Genomic DNA, 20869 nt, shown 5'->3' with positions numbered 1-20869 from the left:
AACATTAAATTAACCACATCTTAATCCTGTAGGAAGTATCAGGGACAATATGAGACATCGGGTAATGCGTATCAATCAACATCTCAACAGTTTGGTAGCTCTACGTGGTGTAATGTATGGCTTTATTTGTGTAAGGCATGCCTGAAGGAACTTGTGGGGTCCCTTCGTGTCTCCTAAGGGTAACTATTTTTTTGTGCAGCTTGCTTATGAGGCCACATGTTTGCTGGTGCGCACAAGAAACCCTCTTAATTTAAATGCCGCAAATATGCTCCCACAAAATGGTGGCTTTCAAAGGCCACGCACAGTACGATAATTTTTTTCAAACCCCCAGCCCGTACGAATTGCTGCTGGCGCTCAAAGCCCTCCGTAACGATGACAAACGGACGCAGTCTACGCGGTGTCACTGGCGAATCCCGAGATTGCGAGCCGGCGCCTGCGCGCCGTAATAGCTCACGGCATTGAGACGGATGGCAGCAATTTGCGTGAATTACGCCGCGTTGTAAGCTATCCCGGGACAAGGTGTAACGAACGTTGTACATAAGCCGCGCGCCATGCATTTGGTCGCCGTAGCGTTTACGCCGAGTTAAGCGGCCGTTTCCTCTACTCGTTCACGTATTTCCGTAACAAATTGATAATAATAACAACCGTTAAAGCGTTACTCTGACGTCAGCACGCACCCCGACAGTTTACGACATTCAGTAGCAGGGAGGTGGTCGTTAAAAGTAGGGCGCAAAATGAGTTGGTTGATTAGAAGCAAGTTTATTTTGTGAAATTCCGTGTAATCGTCATTGCAGTAACGCGATGTATGCTTAGACGTCTTATTGTCCACAAAAAATATTACGCGGTTTGATAGACGTATATAAAGACGGAGCAGAACTAAACATACAGCAAAGTTTATTTAATAGAAATACCCGGCGGTAGCGGTGTTGGCGAGGGAGGGGGATGAAGGAGGGGGGGGGGGGGACGGTCATAAATGACACTTTTATTGAAATACAATCATTACAATGAAGCCAGCGCGGTTTATGATGGTCTCCTGGATCTTACAGAAGGTGGGATGCGATCACCATGGACGGAAACGTGCTTCGATGCTGGCCACAAATTTGGTAAAGAGTTCTTGTGCTAGAATGTTCCGTTTCCTCCACCAGCGTGGCTGACAGTTACCGGGTGGCGGTTGGCGCATATGGGCGTCCTGCAATGCGTCTCACCAACCTACCAGTCAGGTGCTCGATGCGATTTAAGTCGTGTGAATGGGCAGGCCATTCGCCGAATATGGTCCAGTTCCAAGCGCTATGCCATCTGTGTAGTTCGACGCGGACACACATTGTGGTACATAAGAAATGAAGTCAGGGCCGAATGCACCCCTGGAAAAGTTCACAGAGGGAAGGAATAGAGTTTCAAAATAGCCTTGACCGGTGAGTGCACCGTCTTCAAAGATTTGGCGGTCAGTACGCTCATGCAACATGTAGTCTCCCCCCATGGTGCACCGCAAAAACGATCGTGTTCGACAATGTTCCTGGGTGCGTTATGTACGCTCATACTGGGGGAGGTGAGAAGACAGACCCCCGTTCCCTGGGCTTAAATCCCATGGGGCAGGAGTGGGATGCGTTGAGAAGACGTATTACATCAGGTCTGCATGTACGAAGGACCATCCAACTGTTGTCAACCACACTGGTGAAGGAATGGAACGCCCTTCCGCAAGTACTTATTACCAACCTTGTGGGCACCACGTGAGCACGCTGCAGAACATGCATTGACGGAAAAATTGGAAATTTGTTGTAAGGTCTTATGGGATCTGCTGAGGTCATCGGTCTCTAAGCCTACACAAACACCCATCCCGAGGAGGAGGGGGGGGGGGGGGAGGGGGAGAGCCACGGACCGTGCCTCCGACCGTGCAGCTATGCATTGACGTTCGTGGTCATCACACACCCTATTACGGACCATTTCACGCTTTTTGTAATGTCGAGAAGACTTTACACTACTGGCCATTAAAATTGCTACACCAAGAAGAAATGCAGATGATAAACGCGTATTCATTGGACAAATAAATTATACCAAAACTGACATGTGATTACATTTTCACGCAATTTCGGTGCATAGATCCTGAGAAATCAGTACCCGGAACAACCACCTCTGGCCGTAATAACGGCCTTGATACGCCTGGGGCATTGAGTCCAACAGAGCTTGGATGGCGTGTACAGGTACAGCTGCCCATGCAGCTTCAACACGATACCACAGTTCATCAAGTGACTGGCGTATTGTGACGAGACAGATGCTCGGCCACCATTGACGTTTTCAGTTGGTGAGACTTCTGAAGAATGTGCTGGGCAGGGCACCAGTCGAACATTTTCTGTATCCAGAAAGGGCCGTACAGGACCTGCAACATACGGTCGTGCATTATCCTGCTGAAATGGGTGGTTTCGCAGGGATCGAATGAAGGTAGAGCTACTGGTCGTAACGCATATGAAATATACCGTCCACTGTTCAAAGTGCCGTCAATGCGAACAAGAGGTGACCGAGACGAGTAACCAATGGCACCCCATACCATCACGCCGGGTGATACGCCAGTATGGCGATGACGAATACACGCTTCCAATGTGCGTTCACCGCGATCTCGCCATACACGGATGCGACCATCATGATGCTGTAAACAGGACCTGGATTCATCCATTCGTGCACCCAGGTTCGTCGTTGTTTACACCATCGCAGGCGCTCCTGTCTGTGATGCAGCGTCAAGGGTAACCGTAGACATGGTCTCCGAGCTGATAGCCCATGATGCTGCAAACGTCGTCGAGCTGTTCGTGCAGATGGTTGTTGTCTTGCAAACTTCCCCATCTGTTGACTCAGGGATCGAGAAGTGGCTGCACGATTCGTTACATCCATGCGGATAAGATGCCTGTCATCTCGACTGCTAGTGACACGAGGCCGTTGGAATCCAGCACGGCGTTCCGTATTACCCTCCTGAACCCACCGATTCCATATTCTGCTGGCAGTCATTGGATCTCAACCAAAGCGAGCAGTAATATCGCGATACGACAACCCGCAATCGCGATAGGCTACAATCCGACCTTTATCAAAGACGGAAACGTGATGGTACGCATTTCTCCTCCTTACACGAAGCATCACAACAACGTTTCACCAGGCAACGCCGGTCAACTGCTGTTTGTGTCTGAGAAATCGGTCCTCATGTCACCACGTTATAGGTGTCGCCACCGGCGCCAGTCTTGTGTGAATGCTCTGAAAAGCTAATAATTTGCATATCACAGCATCTTCTTCCTGTCGGTTAATGTTCGCGTCTCTGGCATGTCATCTTCGTGGTGTAGCAATTTTAATAGCCAGTAGTGTATATAACGCGGTGACTTAAGTGTAATTGTTGTCGTTGAATAAAAATGACATTTGTGTTCTTCTAATTGCGTATTTCTTTGTTACCTTCTGCACTACCCTGCAAGAGTTCCTTCTATCAACGGCATTCAGTAACGAATGCAACGCACTTTTTTTCTCAGCCAATTTCTACTGAAAAAAATGTGGAATATGTTGTGTAACATCGTTGAATATTTCCTCTTCAGCGGCTATAGTGTGATGAAGTTCCGATGGGTGGAAGCGCTGTATGTAGCATTCAAAATGGTGTCCATAATGGAGCGTGTACCAAGCAGAGAGCTGCTATTGAGTTTGTTTTGGCGGAAAACCACACTAGCGCAGGTACTCATAGGCGTTCGCAGAATATCTACCTAGACCTGGCGGTGAACGAAAGCACGGTGAGTCGTTGGGCGGGACGGGACGTCTGTCATCATCGCACAAACCCGTTCTTCCTCATCAACCCTACAGCCCGGATCTCACACCTTCTGTTTGCCCCAATGAAGGATGGACTCAGCGCGAAGCAGTAGGTGGATGATGGGGAGGTTATTGATGCACCAAAACATTTGCTGCGACGTCGACCAGTAGAGTGATACCATGATGGCAAACAGACCCTCCCAGTAAGGTGGTGTAAGACCGTCGCATTGGACTGAGTTTATGTTGAAAAATAGTGTTTTGTAGCCAAAAAGGGTAGGGAATAATATGGAGTATTGGATTCGTGAATAAAACGAACCTGCTTATTGAACGCCCTTGGTATGTACGGTTCAAGTTTCATTGAGCTATGATATTTGACAGTGACAGATCAAGCGAAAGTTACTTGCGTCCTTAATTTTTGCCGGGCGATTCTAGGCGCTTCAGTCAGGAACCGGGCGATCGCTACGGTCGCAGGTTCGATCCTGCCTCGGGCATGGATGTGTGTGATGTCCTTAGGTTAGTTAGGTTCAAGTAGTTGTAAGTCTAGGGGACTGATGACTTCAGATGTTAAGTGCCTTAGTGCTTAGAGCCATTTGAACCATCTTAATTTTTGCAAAACAGTGTATTAAGACAAAAGGATTGCCACAAAAATGTTACCTGTGAGCTCTAAATAGTGTCGGGGGCCCGCATCTCGTGGTCGTGCGGTAGCGTTCTCGCTTCCCACGCCCGGGTTCCCGGGTTCGATTCCCGGCGGGGTCAGGGATTTTCTCTGCCTCGTGATGGCTGGGTGTTGTGTGCTGTCCTTAGGTTAGTTAGGTTTAAGTAGTTCTAAGTTCTAGGGGACTTATGACCATAGATGTTAAGTCCCATAGTGCTCAGAGCCATTTGAACCATTTTTAGTGTCGGGGGAGCGTGCTGCATTAAAAATAAGAGTAACGAATGCTCGGCATGCCAGCTGTTGGAGACCCAGCCCACTTGGCATTCCCGTACGCAGCAGCAGGTCTCCGGTCCCTGGTCCCTGCCTGCTGGCCCACAGTCGGCGCGTGTTCCTCCGGGACCGCACCGCCTCCAATTTATCCTAGCATTTCCCTTTCCCTCCTAATAGCACTCCTATCGATCTTGGCACAATTCCAGGCATTCGCGAGCCCGCAGCCTGCATCGGGCGGCCTGCGTGTAGTTAAAAGGAAAAAGAGGGAACGGCGGCGGAGGCGGCCGACTGCGTGCGCCCCCGGGGCTCCGCTTTCCCACCCGCTCCGCCTTCTGAGAAACCCTGCGACGCTGGGCTTCCACGTGTCCCGCGGCTCGCGTGCTCCAGCTGTCTGTAACTCTGCCGTACACAAGCAGCAGAGCCGCTGCCATCTTCTCCTCGTTATCGTCTCTTGTTATCACTGTACAGAGCAAACCCTAGGCGTGCTCGTAGCGGCAGCCAAGCTGGTTCCGTAACTGGGTACAGCGATGTTCCAGTTCAAAGCAACGGGCGCTCTTGCCTGATAGAGGTAAGTAATCGAGGAAAATGTCTTCCGGACAGGGCCAATGGCTTGCAGTTGACGTCATTAAATTTCAGCGTAGGCTACTACTCACATAGCCAACCGGTTGCAAATTAGTTTGGTACACTGACCTAGAATAAAAATATAGCATTTCAGTCTTTGATCGTTATTTTTTTTTCAATAACCGGTTTCAGGCTAGCTGCCCATCTTCAGATTATATATTGCAGTTACAGAGGTGTGATGACAGCGAACCAACAGTTCTACACTGACTGGTTACTCTGTAACCGCATCTAGCCTGTAACCAGTTACTGAAAAAAAAAATAGCGATCAAAGACTGAAATGCCATACTTTTATTCAAAGAACGATCGTGGCTATCGCAATAAGACAATCATGTCGAGTTTTGATACACTGACCAAGGTTCCGACACGTCTAAGGATGTCTTCATCAGAACGATATAATAAGAACCCTTATAAAAGTGTTTGACAAAAATCTTAAACAAGATGACAATTGTCGTGGCATACAGAGGTTACTTAGGTAAAGTAACGTTGCGAGAAAGCAATGGTCAAAGTTTCGAGCAGACATGCTCAAGTCAAAAATTAAAATTAAACACGTTCTAGTCTTTCGCAAGACGCCTTGCTAGGAACAACTCTGATGCTATTGATTCCTTGCCGGCCGGTGTGGCCGAGCGGCTCTAGGCGCTTGAGTCCGGAACCGCGCGACCGCTACGGTCGCAGGTTCGAATCCTGCCTCGGGCATGGGTGTATGTGATGTCCTTAGGTTAGTTAGGTTTAAGTAGTTCTAAGTTCTAGGGGACTGATGACTTCAGATGTTAAGTCCCATAGTGCTCAGAGCCATTGAACCATTTGTTGACTCCTTAGAGGTGTCGGAACCTAATGTACCAAACAGTTATTTACAACCAGTTGGTTGTGTGATTCCTATGCTGAAATTTATATACGGTTGCTGAGAGACAGCCGTGTTTAAAATTGTCATTAACGTACGTTATTTTTTACGTTTCCTGTCGTTGCTTGCCTGCTTCTTCATGCAGAACGTTCGGGAAGTCGCTGTGCACTCGACTACGGATGTTGGTAACATCGGAAATTCGAAAAAAAGTTGGCAGAACACACGTTAACCAACAATTTTGTCAATGACACGCGATCGGTTTTTGATTGCTTTCCTGTTGCGAAGCATTTAACTGCTGATGATAACTATTGAATGCGATGTGTTGTATTTAGATATTCAGTTTGTTTTTAAATTACCATGCTTTCAACTGAGGAGCGTATTTTTCATGTTGAACATATGTTTCGACAATGCGACAAATGCACAGAGGTAGCAAAAATCATGGGATAGCGATATGCACATGTAAAGACGGCGGTAGTGTAGGTACACAAGGTATAGAAGGACCGTGCCTTGACTGAGCTGTCATTTGTACTCTGCTGATTCATGTGAAAAGATTTCCGACGTGATTATGGCCGCACTACGTGAATTAACAGACTCTGATCGCGGAATGGTAGCTGGAGCTACACGCATGCGACATTCCATTTCGGAAATCGTTAGGGAATTCAATATTCCGAGATCCACCGTCTCAAGATCTGCCAAGAAAACCAAAAGTCAGGCATTGCCTCTCACTACGGACAACGCAGTGGACGACGGCATTCTCTTAACGACCGAGAGTAGCCGTGTTTGGTAGATCTGTTAGTGCTAACAGACAATCAAAACTGCGGAAAATAACCGTAGCAATCGATGTTGGACGTACGACGAAAGCATCCGTTAGGGCAGAGTGGCGAAATTTGGGGTTAACGGGCTATGCAGCAGACGACCAACGTGGGCGCCTTTGCCAACAGCATGACATCGCTTGCAGGGCCTCTCCTGAGTTTGCGACTATATCGATTGGACACTAGACTACTGGAAAACCGTGGCGTTCGAGTGTGGTGCAGACCCATGGCCGTAGACCCATGTTGTCAACAAGGCACTGGTGGTGGTTCAATAGTGGTGTGAGCTGTGTTTACATGGAATGAACTGAGTCCTCTGATCCAACGGAACCAATCGTTGATTGGAAATGGTTCTGTTCGGCTACTTGGACATCATTTTCAGCCATTCATGGACTTCATATTCCCAAACAACGATGAAATTTTTACGGATGACAGTGCGACAAGTCAGTGGGTCACAGCTGCTCACGATTAGTTTGAAGAACATTGTGGACAATTCGGTCGAATAATTTGGACACCCAGATCGCCCGACATGAATCCCACTGAACCTTTATGGGATAGAATCGAGAGGTCAGTTCGTGCACAAATTCCTGCAACGTCAACACCTTCGCATTTATGGACTGCTATAGAGGCAGCAAGGCTGAATATTTCTGCAAGGGACTTCCAATGACTTGTTGATTCCGTGCCACGTCAAAGTTGCTGCACTATTTGGGGCAAAAAGAGGTCCGACACGGTATTAGGAGGTATCCCACGACTTTTGTCACCTCAGTGTCCACGGATGTAGTGCAGGAACGTTTGCTGAAAAATTCCGGGAAACAGTTGTACCTCATCCTGACGTGGTAAGTCGACTTTACTGAGCAATTTCGAGAGAAAGGCACACTGTTAGAAGTCACATGAATTGGAAGAACACCTCAACCAAAAGAACAGAAGTTGTTACATACTTCTGACCGTATGCAGCAGAGCCCAGCGGAAACATTGTCCAAGTTGGCGCAGGAAAAAGATACCGGGCTAGTAACCTATTGTAAAACGATTAGGGAAACACTGAAATTGTTCCCTTATGAAATGACAGCAGTGCAAGAACACAGCAGTGCAAGAACTGAAAGATACGGATCATGAAAAGCGGATCTGTTACTGCTCTGCAGGCTGGATCCCTTATAGAGCTGTCGGGATAAGGACATGAATTCGACGCTTCCCCAGAAGATAAAAGTAGAAAACTCGTCGAAACGTGGTGTGTCGAAAGGACGATTATAAACTTTTGTGTGAGATCTAATTTCTATCTTCAGGTGAAGCGTCGGGTTCATGTCTTCTGGCACACCGGGGAGCAGATTGAGTGCAACTTCAAGTTTCTGCAAAAGTTGCAAGTCATGAAGGCCAGTCTGCTCAACAGATTGGATTTCTTATAGTGGTGTCGGTATAAGTTCATGAACTCAAGACTTCGGCTGATAATGCGAAGTAGAAAACTCGTCGAAACGTTCCATTCGCGAGCGGTGCATGGGAAGAACGATTATAAACTTCTGTCAGAGCTCTAACTTTGATTAAATCTTGTCGGCTTATCAGCCGAGTCGTGGCGCTGTGTTGTCGCAACGTTTCGACGAGTTGCCTACCCGCCGGCTTCAGTCGAAGTGTCGGGTTCGTTTATGTTGACACACCGGGGAAGAGATGAAGTACAGCTTCAATATGCTGCAAAAGCTACCAGTGAAGAAGGCCAGTCTGCTCAGGAGACTGAATTTCTTTGAACAGTGTCGGCATAAAGATGTGAATTCGACGTCTGAAGATCACGAATAGGAAACTCGTCGAACGTGATAACACGTCGCCACGATTCGGCTGCCAACCCGAGAAAATATCATCAAAATTACAGTTTAGACGGAATTTTTATTCTTTCCTACCACGCACCGTTAGCGAATAGCACGGAGAAGGAGGTGGACGATACCAGTACCGTAAGTACCCCGCCAGCTTGCGTCGTACTGACGCAGATGTACACTGAAGAACCAAAGAAACTGCAACACTTACCTAATATCGTTGGGGCCACACGAGCACGTAGAAGTGCCGCAACACGACGTGGAATGTACTCGTCTAACGTATAAAGTACTGCCGGAGGGAATTCACACCGTGAATCCTGCAGCGCTGTCCATAAATCGGTAAGAGTACGAAGGGGTAGAGATCTCTTCAAAACAGCACGTTGCAAGGCATCCCAGATATGCTGAACAATGCTCACGTCTGGGGAGTTTGGTGGCGAGCGGAAGTGTTTCAACTCAGAAGAGTGTCCCTGCAGCCACTCTGTAGCAATTCTGGAAGTCTGGGGTGTCGCATTGTCCTGTGAAATTGGCCAAGGCCGTCAGAATACAAACGGGACGTGAATGGATTCAGGTGATCAGACAGGATGCTTACGCACGTGTCACCTGTCAGAGTCGTATCTAGACGTATCAGGGGTCTCATATCACTCTAACTGCACACGCTCCACACCATCACAGAGCCTCCACCAGGTTGAACAGTCCCCCTGCTGAGATGCAGGATCCATTGATTCAAGTGGTAGTCTCCGTACCCGTACACGTCCATCCTCCCGATACAGTTTGAAACGAGACTCGTCCGATCAGGCAACATGTTTCCAATCATCAACAGTCCAATGTCGGTGTTGACGGGCTCAGGTGAGGCGTAAGGCTTTGTGTCATACAGTCATCAAGGGTACAGAAATGGGTGTTCGGCTCCGAAAGTCCATAAGGATGATGTTTCGTTAAATTGTTCGCAGGCTGACACTTGTCGATGGACCAGCATTGAAATGTACAGCAGTTTGTGGAAGGGTTGCACTTCTGTCGCGCTGAAGGATTTTCTCCAGTCGTCGTTGGTCCCGTTCTCGCAGGATCTATTTTCGGCCGCAGCGATGTCGAAGATTTAGTGCTTTACCGGATTCCTGATATTCACGGTACGGTCGTACGGGAAAATCATCACTTCATCGCTACCTCGGAGATGCTGTCTCCCATCGCTCGTGCGCCGACTATAACACCACGTTCAAACTCATTTAAATCTTGATAAAGTGCCATTGTAGCAGCAGCAACCGATCTAACAACTATGCCAGAAACTTGTTGTCTTACATAGGTGTTGCCGACAGCAACGCCGTATTCTGCCTGTTTAGATATTCCTGTATTTAAATACTCATGTCTATACCGGTTTCTTCAGCGCTTCAGTATACAGGGTGTTACAAAAAGGTACGGCCAAACTTTCAGGAAACACACAAGGAAAGAAAATATGTTATGTGGACACGTGTCCGGAAACGCTTACTTTCCAGGTTAGAGCTCATTTTATTGCTTCTCTTCAAATTACATTAATCATGGAATGGGAACACACAGCAACAGAACGTACCAGCGTGACTTCAAACACTTTGTTACAGGATATGTTCAAAACGTCCTCCGTTAGCGAGGATACATGCATTCCACCCTCCGTCGCATGGAATCCCTGATGCACTGATGCAGCCCTGGACAATGGCGTATTGTATCACAGCCGTCCACAATACGAGCACGAAGAGTCTCTACATTTGGTACCGGGGTTTCGTAGACAAGAGCTTTCAAATGCCCCCATAAATGAAAGTCAAGAGGGTTGAGGTCAGGAGAGCGTGGAGGCCACGGAATTGGTTCGCCTCTACCAATCCATCGGTCACTGAATCTGTTGTTGAGTAGCGCACGAACACTTCGCCTGAAATGTGCAGGAGCTCCATCGTGCATGAACCACATGTTGTGTCGTACTTGTAAAGGCACATGTTCTAGCAGCACAGGTAGAGTATCCCGTATGAAATCATGATAACGTGCTCCATTGAGCGTAGGTGGAAGAACAAGGGGCCCAATCAAGACATCACCAACAATGCCTGCCCAAACGTTCACAGAAAATCTGTGTTGATGACGTGACTGCACAATTGCGTGCAGATTCTCGTCAGTCCACACATGTTGATTGTGGAAATTTACAATTTGATCACGTTGGAAAGAATCCTCATCGGTAAAGAGAACATTTGCACTGAAATGAGGATTGACACATTGTTGGATGAACCATTCGCAGAAGTGTACCCGTGGAGGCCAATCAGCTGCTGATAGTGTCTGCACACGCTGTACATGGTACGGAAACAACTGGTTCTCCCGTAGCACTCTACATACAGTGATGTGTCCAACGTTACTTTGTACAGCAGCAACTTCTCTGTCGCTGACATTAGGGTTATCGTCAACTGCACGAAGAATTGCCTCGTCCGTTGCAGGTGTTCTCCTCGTTCTAGCTCTTCCCCAGTCGCGAGTCATAGGCTGGAATGTTCCGTGCTCCCTAAGACGCCGATCAATTGCTTCGAACGGCTTCCTGTCGGGACACCTTCGTTCTGGAAATCTGTCTCGATACAAACGTACCGCGCCACGGCTATTGCCCCGTGCTAATCCATACATCAAATGGGCATCTGCCAACTCCGCATTTGTAAACATTGCACTGACTGCAAAACCACGTTCGTGATGAACACTAACCTGTTGATGCTACGTACTGATGTGCTTGACGCTGGTACTGTAGAGCAATGAGTCGCATGTCAACACAAGCACCGAAGTCAACATTACCTTCCTTCAATTGGGCCAACTGACGGTGAATAGAGGATGTACAGTACATACTGACGAAACTAAAACGAGCTCTAACATGGAAATTAAGCGTTTCCGGACACATGTCCACATAACATCTTTTCTTTATTTGTGTGTGAGGAATGTTTTCTGAAAGTATGGCCGTACCTTTCTGTAGCACCCTGTGGATGTACCGTGACCTCCCCTAAGGGGAAGTCACGAATCTAGACGACTCATTAATATTCGGGGCACCGTTGTGCGCAGAGTAATGGAAGTGAAGTCCTATTTGGTGGCCAGTAGCATCTCCCACGCGGAAGGCGCTGGAGCGTCCGCGGAGACGGCACGCTAGTCCAGATAGCGTCGTCACGGCGGCGGGTAATGGCCACTGCACTGGCGCGTCGATTGCCCGAGCAACCGGGCGCGGCCTCTATAATTTATGGCCCCGCCGTGCAGACGGCAACAAGGGAAATCAACACGGCAACCGCCGTGGTTTTTACACGAAGCTTACCGCCGCCGAGCACTCTGTCTTCCCTACCGCCGGCCACACTCCGGCAGTCTATAGCTCTCTGGGTTAATGCCGGCCAGAGGCGGCGTATCGCGGCCATTAATGAGTGTCTCGGGCGGGGCGTAAAACGGGTTACGGCTGCTAAGATCTGCCGGTAGTGGACGCCGCTAGCCGCGGGGGGCCGCTATGTGGTCGTTCCGATAGTTGTTACAAAGTTGGAAGGGAGGCCTAGACGGTTCTAACTTTGGGACAGAGCCCCTGTGATCAGGCACCAATTGCGGGTGTGCATGCACAGCTGCATGAAAACGAAGCGATGTACCCGCGTATGTGGCGTTGCTCCCTTTAACCTACATAAGGAAGGCAAAATAAAACTCGGCCAGAAAATACGTAGGTTGTTCAATAAGCAATGCCCCATATTTTTTTCACAATCCACTAATATACATAGACAAACGTCCTTGTTCGTTCTTCACATTTCATGTTTGTTCTGTGTGCCGGTGAAGCTTCGAACTGTTATGGCAGGTGGCAGAGCCGTAGTATAGCGTCAAAATGGCGTGTATGTACGACTCACGTTACAAGCAGCTTGCTGTTATTGAATTCTTGTGTACAGAAAAAGAAACCGTGATGAACATCCATAAATGTTTGTGTGCAGTATATGGTGATGCTGCAGTTGATAGGAGTACAGTTGGGCGACGGTTAAAGAAAGTTACATCCACAGGAAATGCAGAAACAGAGCTCCATGGCCAATCACGCTCAGGACGTCCTGTCACAGCCACTGCTCCAGACATGCTGAAGCGTGCGGATGCCATTATTCTTGCCGACCGGCGCATCACAAATCGACAATTCGCTCTACTGTTGTCGGTCAGCATTGGAAGTGCGTCTGCAATGATCGAGACTCTCGGATATTCAAAGAGGTGCTCACGATGGGTTCCACGAATGCTTACAGCGGACCATAAGATTTAAAAGAAAGGCCATTTCATCTGAATTGTTGGAGCGTTTTGAGACCGACGGAGAGGCTTTTCTGTCACGGATCGTTACGGGGGACGGAAGCCGGGTGTACCACTTTGTGCTGGAAAAAATGGTTCAAATGGTTTTGAGCACTAAGGGACTTAACTTCGGAGGTCATCAGTCCCCTAGAACTTAGAACTACTTAAACCTAACCAACCTAAGGATATCACACACATCCATGCCCGAGGCAGGATTCGAACCTGCGACCGTAGCGGTCGCGCGGTTCCACAATGTAGCGCCTAGAACAGCTCGGCCACCCTGGCCGGCCTGTGCTGGAAACAAAAACGCAATCCACGGAGTGGCATCATCATCATTCACCACAAAATAAGAAATTCGAGACAACCCCCTCTGCCGGAAAAGTCATGGTGACAGTCTTCTGGGATTGTGATGGCGTCATTCTCTTGGATGTGATGCCAAGAGAATCAACCATCGATTCAGAGGCATACGTGAAGATCCTGCAAAAATTCAAGACGTGTCCGGTAGGACAAGAATCCAACAGAAATCTTGCTCCAACACGATAATGCACTCCCACACACAAGTCTGAGAACCCGGGAACATATCGCCAAATTGGATTGGACATCATTGCCTCATCCATCCTACAGTCCATACGTGGCACCCTCGGCCTTCCATCTCTTTGGGCTGCTTAAAAGGATTCTCTACGGGAAAACACTTTGAAAATGGCGAGAGAGTCAGTCAAGCAGTGAAAACATGGCTAATCCTACAGGTCAAGTGCTTTTAGCAGCAGGGAATACATGCTCTTAAACAACGTTGGCGTACGGGCATAAAACGTGATGGAGACTACGTCTAAAAATAGGACACGGACAAGACATGTTGATATGTATTGTCTCCAAATTCTGACTCTCACACAATAAATATGTTCAGAGACGGAAATGTGGGGCATTACTTATTGAATGACCCTTGTACTTCATGCACCTTAGCGCAGACATCCCAATGTACATCATCCGCCCTAAGAGCGAGCGATATAAGTTGTTTTCCTACATTAAGGTGTGTAAGACACACTGAGGCCGGCCGAAGTGGCCGTGCGGTTAAAGGCGCTGCAGTCTGGAACCGCAAGACCGCTCCGGTCGCAGGTTCGAATCCAGCCTCGGGCATGGATGTTTGTGATGTCCTTAGGTTGGTTAGGTTTAACTAGTTCTAAGTCCTAGGGAACTAATGACCTCAGAAGTTGAGTCCCATAGTGCTCAGAGCCATTTGAACCATTTGAAGACACACTGACTGACTGCAAAAAATGAAGCACTCACAAGACACTATCAGATGCCAATGTAGCTCAGTTCACTTTCACACCATCGGCAGGTATGTAAACGATCAATTCTCTGTGGCGGGTAGAACGGACACCGGAGTGGGTTAATACAGTTCGTGTTTAGTGTTGTTACCAGGACTGGTTGTACAGATAAGGGGCGTGAACAGAGTCACTTCGCTGTGGTGGAGACGGAGATGCCATGTACTCGTGTGGGACAGCGTTATCAGGACCTGAAAGAGTTTCAAAAGGGACTCATTGTGGGTCTCCCTTTGGCCAGATTGGCGAATCGGTCAATATCCACATTTGTGGAGCAGTTTGATGTGTCAACAGCACGATATTGGATTGTATGGGTACCTCAGGGCAGACATTCTCGTCCTCAAGATTCTGGACGACCACGTCTGACCACCAAAAGGGAGGTTCGCCGTACTGTGCTCTAAGAACATTGTAATCCTTTCACAACTGCGCCTGACATGTGAGGACAAATAATGGACTACCTGCAACACTTAGTGTCGTCCTGAACCATTTGTCAAAGACTCGCAGCAGCGGTACCGGGGAATCACCGTTCCGAGCGAAGGGTGCCATTATGTTCACCACACAAACGGTCGCGTTTGAAGTAGTGCCATGGCCGGGAAGCATCGATTGTTGGTGACTGGCACTACATTCTGTTCAGCGATGAATCGTGGTTCTGCACTACTCTGGGTGATCATCGATGGCGAGCATGCCGGCGACTTAGGGTGAGGTTCCACTTTTCGATTGTTCCGGAGAGGCACAGCGCTCTTACTCCTGTTGTCATGGCGTGGGGAGCCATCGTATATGACTGAGAAACCGAAGGCTTTGCGTTTCGTTTAATATAAATTCATGCTTTACAATAATACGTGATTCATTTTATGGAATGTACAAATGAAGTATTATAACTACGTTTACTTCAGACATTTTAGTTAATAATACATTAAAATCCTTTTTATGGTTCCTAACAGCTGGAGTACCACCTCCCCTAAAAGAAATTTGCTCATAGTGAAAGGTAAAATGGTATATATCAAGAGTTGTTCCACTCTTCTTATAAACGTTTTGGTGAAGCTGAGCGCCTGAGAAGGAATCTGCGTCTTTCAATCTCTGTAACTGCCTTTTTTTATAAACAAAAGCAGTAAATGTAGTCTGCACTTATTGCTCCCATATACACTTTTTCCTGACAAACTGAGTTAAAATAATTGCATTATTGTTGTTAATTACTAGAAGGCTACCTGCTGAGTCTGTCTAGTAGTTCAGCAGTGCCTTCATAAACTGATTATAAATAAAGTTTTGTTTCTAAATGTCGAAATTTCTTAAAATGTAATTCTTGTCACGCTGATATTTCACTAGATTTTATAATGGAGCATGTCTGTTTACTCGATTTCACCGCCCACGTCATCTTCCTCTGCCAAAGAGTCAACATGTCCAGGCCCAGATTCCTGAGTCAGTTGGATGAAGAAAACGTTGTGCACCGGAGGGATGTGCGGGAGAAGTGTCATCAAGTATTTCCTTTTTGCGTCGGTGACAGGTCGCTCAGCACTGTTCAGTGGGATGAGTTTTATAGGTTCTGTATTTAATATGAGACCTCACTGTTTGATTCGTGTAGGCTTTAACGTAGAAATCAACATGGAGTGCAAACTTTTCTTATAAAGACAATTTCTGCTTTAATAACATGTGCAAATTACAAATCTCAAGAAAGAAAACAATGCTAATACTTACTAGCACTGTTAAAATGCCTTTTTGATTTTAGAGCGTAAATAAACGCGCAAAACAACACAGAATAACAAGAACACGTGGCGTTGCAGGTTGACTTATATCACTATTGCTGCGAACGCACTTCACTCTGGCGTGAGAGGAAGAATGCATTTGTAAGTCTCAAGTGGTTCCGGTGGGAGTTTTCGTTATACCACTTCTCCAAAACAAATTTCCATGCATTGTGAGTAAACTGAGTGGTATAGATCAAAAGCAAAAGTTCTTTAACTCAGATCACTTTGGTTCTCAGCGGATCACTTACAGACTAACGGCCATCAGTTATACTTCAGTGCACGTCCAAACAATCTGTGCCCAGCCATCCAGGATGTTACTTCTTTTACCAGAGTGGTCACAGAATGTCGGTTTGAAAGTTAAGCCATCTAAAACTCAACAATCTTAGTCGCTCACAAAAGTCTTATTACCGCTCAGTTCAGAAAACATTTCCCATCCTTAGTGATAAACGTAACAAAAATAATCTTCTGCTTTTCTTCTTCTCCAAGGAACTTGGGATAATTCTGGACCATCATCTAGACTGGACTGAACACACAGCTGTAGTCTGCAAGAAGGTGTCAGCATCACTCCATTCACTACAGAAATGTAAAAATGTATTTCATTACGAGCTGAAAAAGAAACACGTAGAATCACTACTCCCTCCCCACATTCCATATTTGATTATGGTGATACTGCCCTTCAAGGACTTCCATGTGAGAACTCACACCGACTGTAAATGGCATTGAATGCTTGTTTGCAATTAATTTGAGACCTTTGCTTTTTCGACCACATAACTCCTGCTTCCAAACAATTATCATGGCTACGTGCCGATAAGCATAGAGACTGTCATACTCTGTGTTTTCTTGATCTAGCTTCTTGTCAATCATTGAACTCTCTCTTATTTATCTTCAACTACCACACTACTATCGGAACAGCACAGCATAAGAATTCGTTCTCAACAAAGTGAAATCTTCTCTATACCACTACACATATCACTCTTGTCAAAGAAACCTCCCCTCCACTTTCCCATACCCCTTGTTACACAGTTCTCTATTAAAACGTTGTTCTTTGTTAACAGCTATTTTCACTGCCATTTACAATCTTATACATTTTCAGTCGCCAAACACGGCTTCAGGTATGCTAAACTAATCAATAGTATTGTTATTCTTGACAACCTGTATTGTTATTATTTTTATTATTATTAGTGCCAACTATTTTTATTCTATGTGTATTATTGTAACTGTATGTGTATTATTGTAAATGTATGTGTATGTGTTGGTTTGTGTTGTTCTTGTTCTGATCTAAGATACGTTTTAAGGCACTAGTTTGTCAAGCTGAATAAATAATAAATAAATATGTAAAGGAAGAGAAATTTTCGTCTTCATGTTATCCGTACTTTCTGCAGGCGATGTTTGCATATTGCGGCGGCCCGGTTCTTTCCGTCCCTTTACAACGAACCTGCACCTACCCGTGAACATTGTCTCAGCAGATCAGTAGGAAAGCCGAGTGAAACCTACTGTACTTCGACGTGAAACAGGTTGCAATTTAATTCATTAATCTACGTTTCGGGAGAAACACGAAATGAAAGTTTGGAAATTTTATCCTCAATTAATATATTCTGAAACTTAGGTGAACAAGTATCACTGCCAAGCCCGTGCTAGTCTTAACACAGTCAGTCACAATCCCTTTCACTCACGTTAGCAAGTTTATGGTGTCGCATTTCCGGAACACCTAATAGCTACAAAAATACTGATTGTTTTTGATTGATAATGCTCGACAAATATTAAGTCTGTCGGTACCAAATGCAGTCATAGTTTTTAGCCACCGACCTGCTCGAAAGGCCACGCGGAATATATGTCTTTTCTCGTCACAAAATTCACTTAAAAATTCCGAAATTTCTACACACACATCGGAATAATTATGCCGTCACTTAACACTTTTGATGTATGAAACACTGCTAGATCCGGCAACTTATCGTTTCCATCGGAACTACTACTACATACGTCCGATCTGTTTCATGGCTAGGCTTCCACTCTTCTCTAGAATACTTTAAGTCTTCTCTACCAGCAGAGAAAGGCGTGCGAAGAATATTGCTTTACCATTGGTCAGTTTACTTAACAGCCAATAGCAAAACAACATTCTCCCGCATCAGCCCGCGCTTTTCATTCATAACCAATCGCAAAATAGTAAACCTAACGACTGCACTTTTTACCGACGTAATGATCTAATATGCTGAAGTTCTGTTTATGCATAAAGCTATTTACTATTGTTATTTATACCTGAATTAACTTTCCCTTTACCATAAACTTACTTTACAAATCTATTCTACAAAATTCCCCATTGTTCATATCCATACTTCTTCGAAATCCTACTACATAACTCGTTAAACAATTATCTTCATATTAACATTAATCCACACTCACGCATCATTCATATTGCTAAAACACATTTATAACATTTTACATACACAAAAAGACATAATAACACTTTATGAAAATACTAGAATAGTTTATGAAAAACATTCTATTACTTTAGTGCACTCTACTGGGCACAATCGAAACTAAATCAGTCCCCTATCCAATACTGTCCTCTATCGGCTGATACATTAACTACGTGCGCATCCAGTCTCGTGTCACCATCTGTCATTATCCAGCTCTGAGACACATCTCCCACTTAACCGCCTCCAAGGCAAGATCGTTATACGGCGCCACGCCTCAATATGAATTACTAAATCACCCTGTACATAGACTACACAGTCAGAACATGTCTGGACAGAACAAGCACACTAAAATAAAAAGAAAGAAACATTCTTACTTATTAAAGTTTACAAAAAGAGAGGCATACGGAAAACATGTACTGTATTTACTTCAATTAAACACACTCTCATAGGACTCGCAAAATTTCGTATCCTGCAGCTGACCTCCTGCGGTTGCTTCTGATTCGAGGCGGCTGCTGACCTCTGACCTTTTGCCTGTTCCAGATGGTGACGCGAACAAAGAAGATATTCGTGGGCGGCCTGTCGGCACCTACCACGCTGGAGGACGTCAAAAACTACTTCGAGCAGTTTGGACCGGTAAGTACCCACTCACGTGGTAATTACTATTTTCTGTTTTTTTTAGTGCAGTTTTGTCAACCCTCGAACTGTGAAAAACAATTCGTCCGACTTATTCGTCGCATATCTGGGAGGTAGTATGAGGGACAGAGAATTGTCTTTCGCCATCACGAAGGGAAGTAGATTGTTTTTATTGATTTCTCGTGGTCGTACGACCTGTAGATGAACAGGTATCCAGTGGCGTTGTGCAGAATAATTACTTGATCCTTTATTCCGAAATTAATTTCGAACACCAGTATTTGATGATGATAATTTATTACGAACGAAGATTTGTTGGTTTCATGATGAGGCAATGTAGTGACACATGTGCGCACTCGCATAGTGTATGCCTGCGTAATCGTGGAGCGCTATCACGTATAACTTCACCTTAATTGGCAACATCATCCAAAATACAAAGTGGAACACCGATTGTCATGGATGGTAATAAAGCACAAATGTATACATATGTAGCTTTAGGTAACTGGCAAGTTGTAGCTATGAGCTACGCTTGTATACATGTATATTTCTTTTATTACCATCCACGATAATCAGAATTCGACTTGTCATTATGGTTTATGTTGCCAGATAAGGTGAAGTCACGTAGTAGTGTTCCATGATTATGCAGATATGCACTTCACAGGTATACTTTGTGCGTAAAACTCAACTATTCTCTTCATGTTCTTAGTGCATTATCCGTAAAGAAGTAGCATATCTAGGTCCTGTTGTCTTGTGAAAGACATTTTTTTTAGACTGCCAGCTGTCGACACACATGAACGACATAGATATCTAGATTAAAATTTTCCATTATTTTCCTAATTTGCTCCAAGCAAGTGCGGGGATGATTACTTTGAAAAGGGCGCGGCCGATTTCCTTCCGCACCGTTTCGTAATCCGAGTTCGTGCTCCATCTCTATTGACCTCGCTGTCGACGCAACGTTAGACTCTAATCTAGCTTACTTACTTTCTTTCTTGGAACTAACATTTACAACCTATGGGATAAATGGCAAGAAAGTTCGTATTGAGTAAAACGACTAATGCGTTCAGAAGCCATCAACTCTCAGTCAAAACAAAATTAGGATTTCTAAGTATCGGCATATTTCCCACGTTTTTTTTTTATTGAGATGAGACCTGGACTTTGACAGAGGCGACGGGCAAACGATTTGGGGCACTGGAGATGTCACTGAACAAAATTCCATGCCAGATAAAATTGCTAACAACGACTTTATCCGCAGAATGAAGAAAGAAAAAGAAGCCCTAAGTACACCAAAATGCTTAAAACTACGAGTAAAATAGCTTCGCCGTATAAAGAGAAATGGGAACGAGTATAAATTGCTGCGGAGCGTTCTTTTCAAGAAAATATACCTGGTAAAGAGGCGAAAGAAGAAGAAGAAGATCGTGATGAAGATCACCTTCGTCTCGGAAACAAAAAGGACACGGACTTCACACATGTTCGAAACACGCAAAATGTGATGTACGAGAATGAATTTTTCACTCTGCGGCGGCGTGTGCGGTGATATGAGACTTCCTGGCAGAGTAAAAATATGTGCCGGTCCAGGAATCGAGCCGGGTTCCTTTGCTTTTCGCGGGCAGTCGCTCTACCAAGTACAGCAGTTTACCGTGAAAGACAAACGTCCCAGGTTCGATTCCTGGTCTGGTATACAGTTTTAATCTGCCAGGAACTTTCAGTAGTGATACAGCTATGAGGCCACCAAATTCCTAATCGG

At 45.7% G+C, this 20869-nt stretch overlaps 1 protein-coding gene across 1 annotated transcript in view; it reads left to right on the top strand.

Moving 5' to 3' along the window:
* Positions 1–20869, top strand: part of LOC124619568 (RNA-binding protein Musashi homolog Rbp6) — a 1335315-nt gene that overhangs the window by 695950 nt on the left and 618496 nt on the right. Inside the window, exon 4 of the mRNA XM_047146061.1 lies at positions 19036–19128. Within this exon, the coding sequence (XP_047002017.1) occupies positions 19036–19128 (93 nt within the window). The remainder of the gene's footprint in view (positions 1–19035; positions 19129–20869) is intronic.

The sequence above is a fragment of the Schistocerca americana genome, chromosome 1 (assembly GCF_021461395.2).
Source record: "Schistocerca americana isolate TAMUIC-IGC-003095 chromosome 1, iqSchAmer2.1, whole genome shotgun sequence".
In the NCBI taxonomy this organism is placed as follows: Eukaryota; Metazoa; Arthropoda; class Insecta; order Orthoptera; family Acrididae; genus Schistocerca; species Schistocerca americana.
The sequence above is the reverse complement of the archived record's forward strand: the minus strand, read 5'-3'. Positions and strand labels throughout refer to the sequence as shown.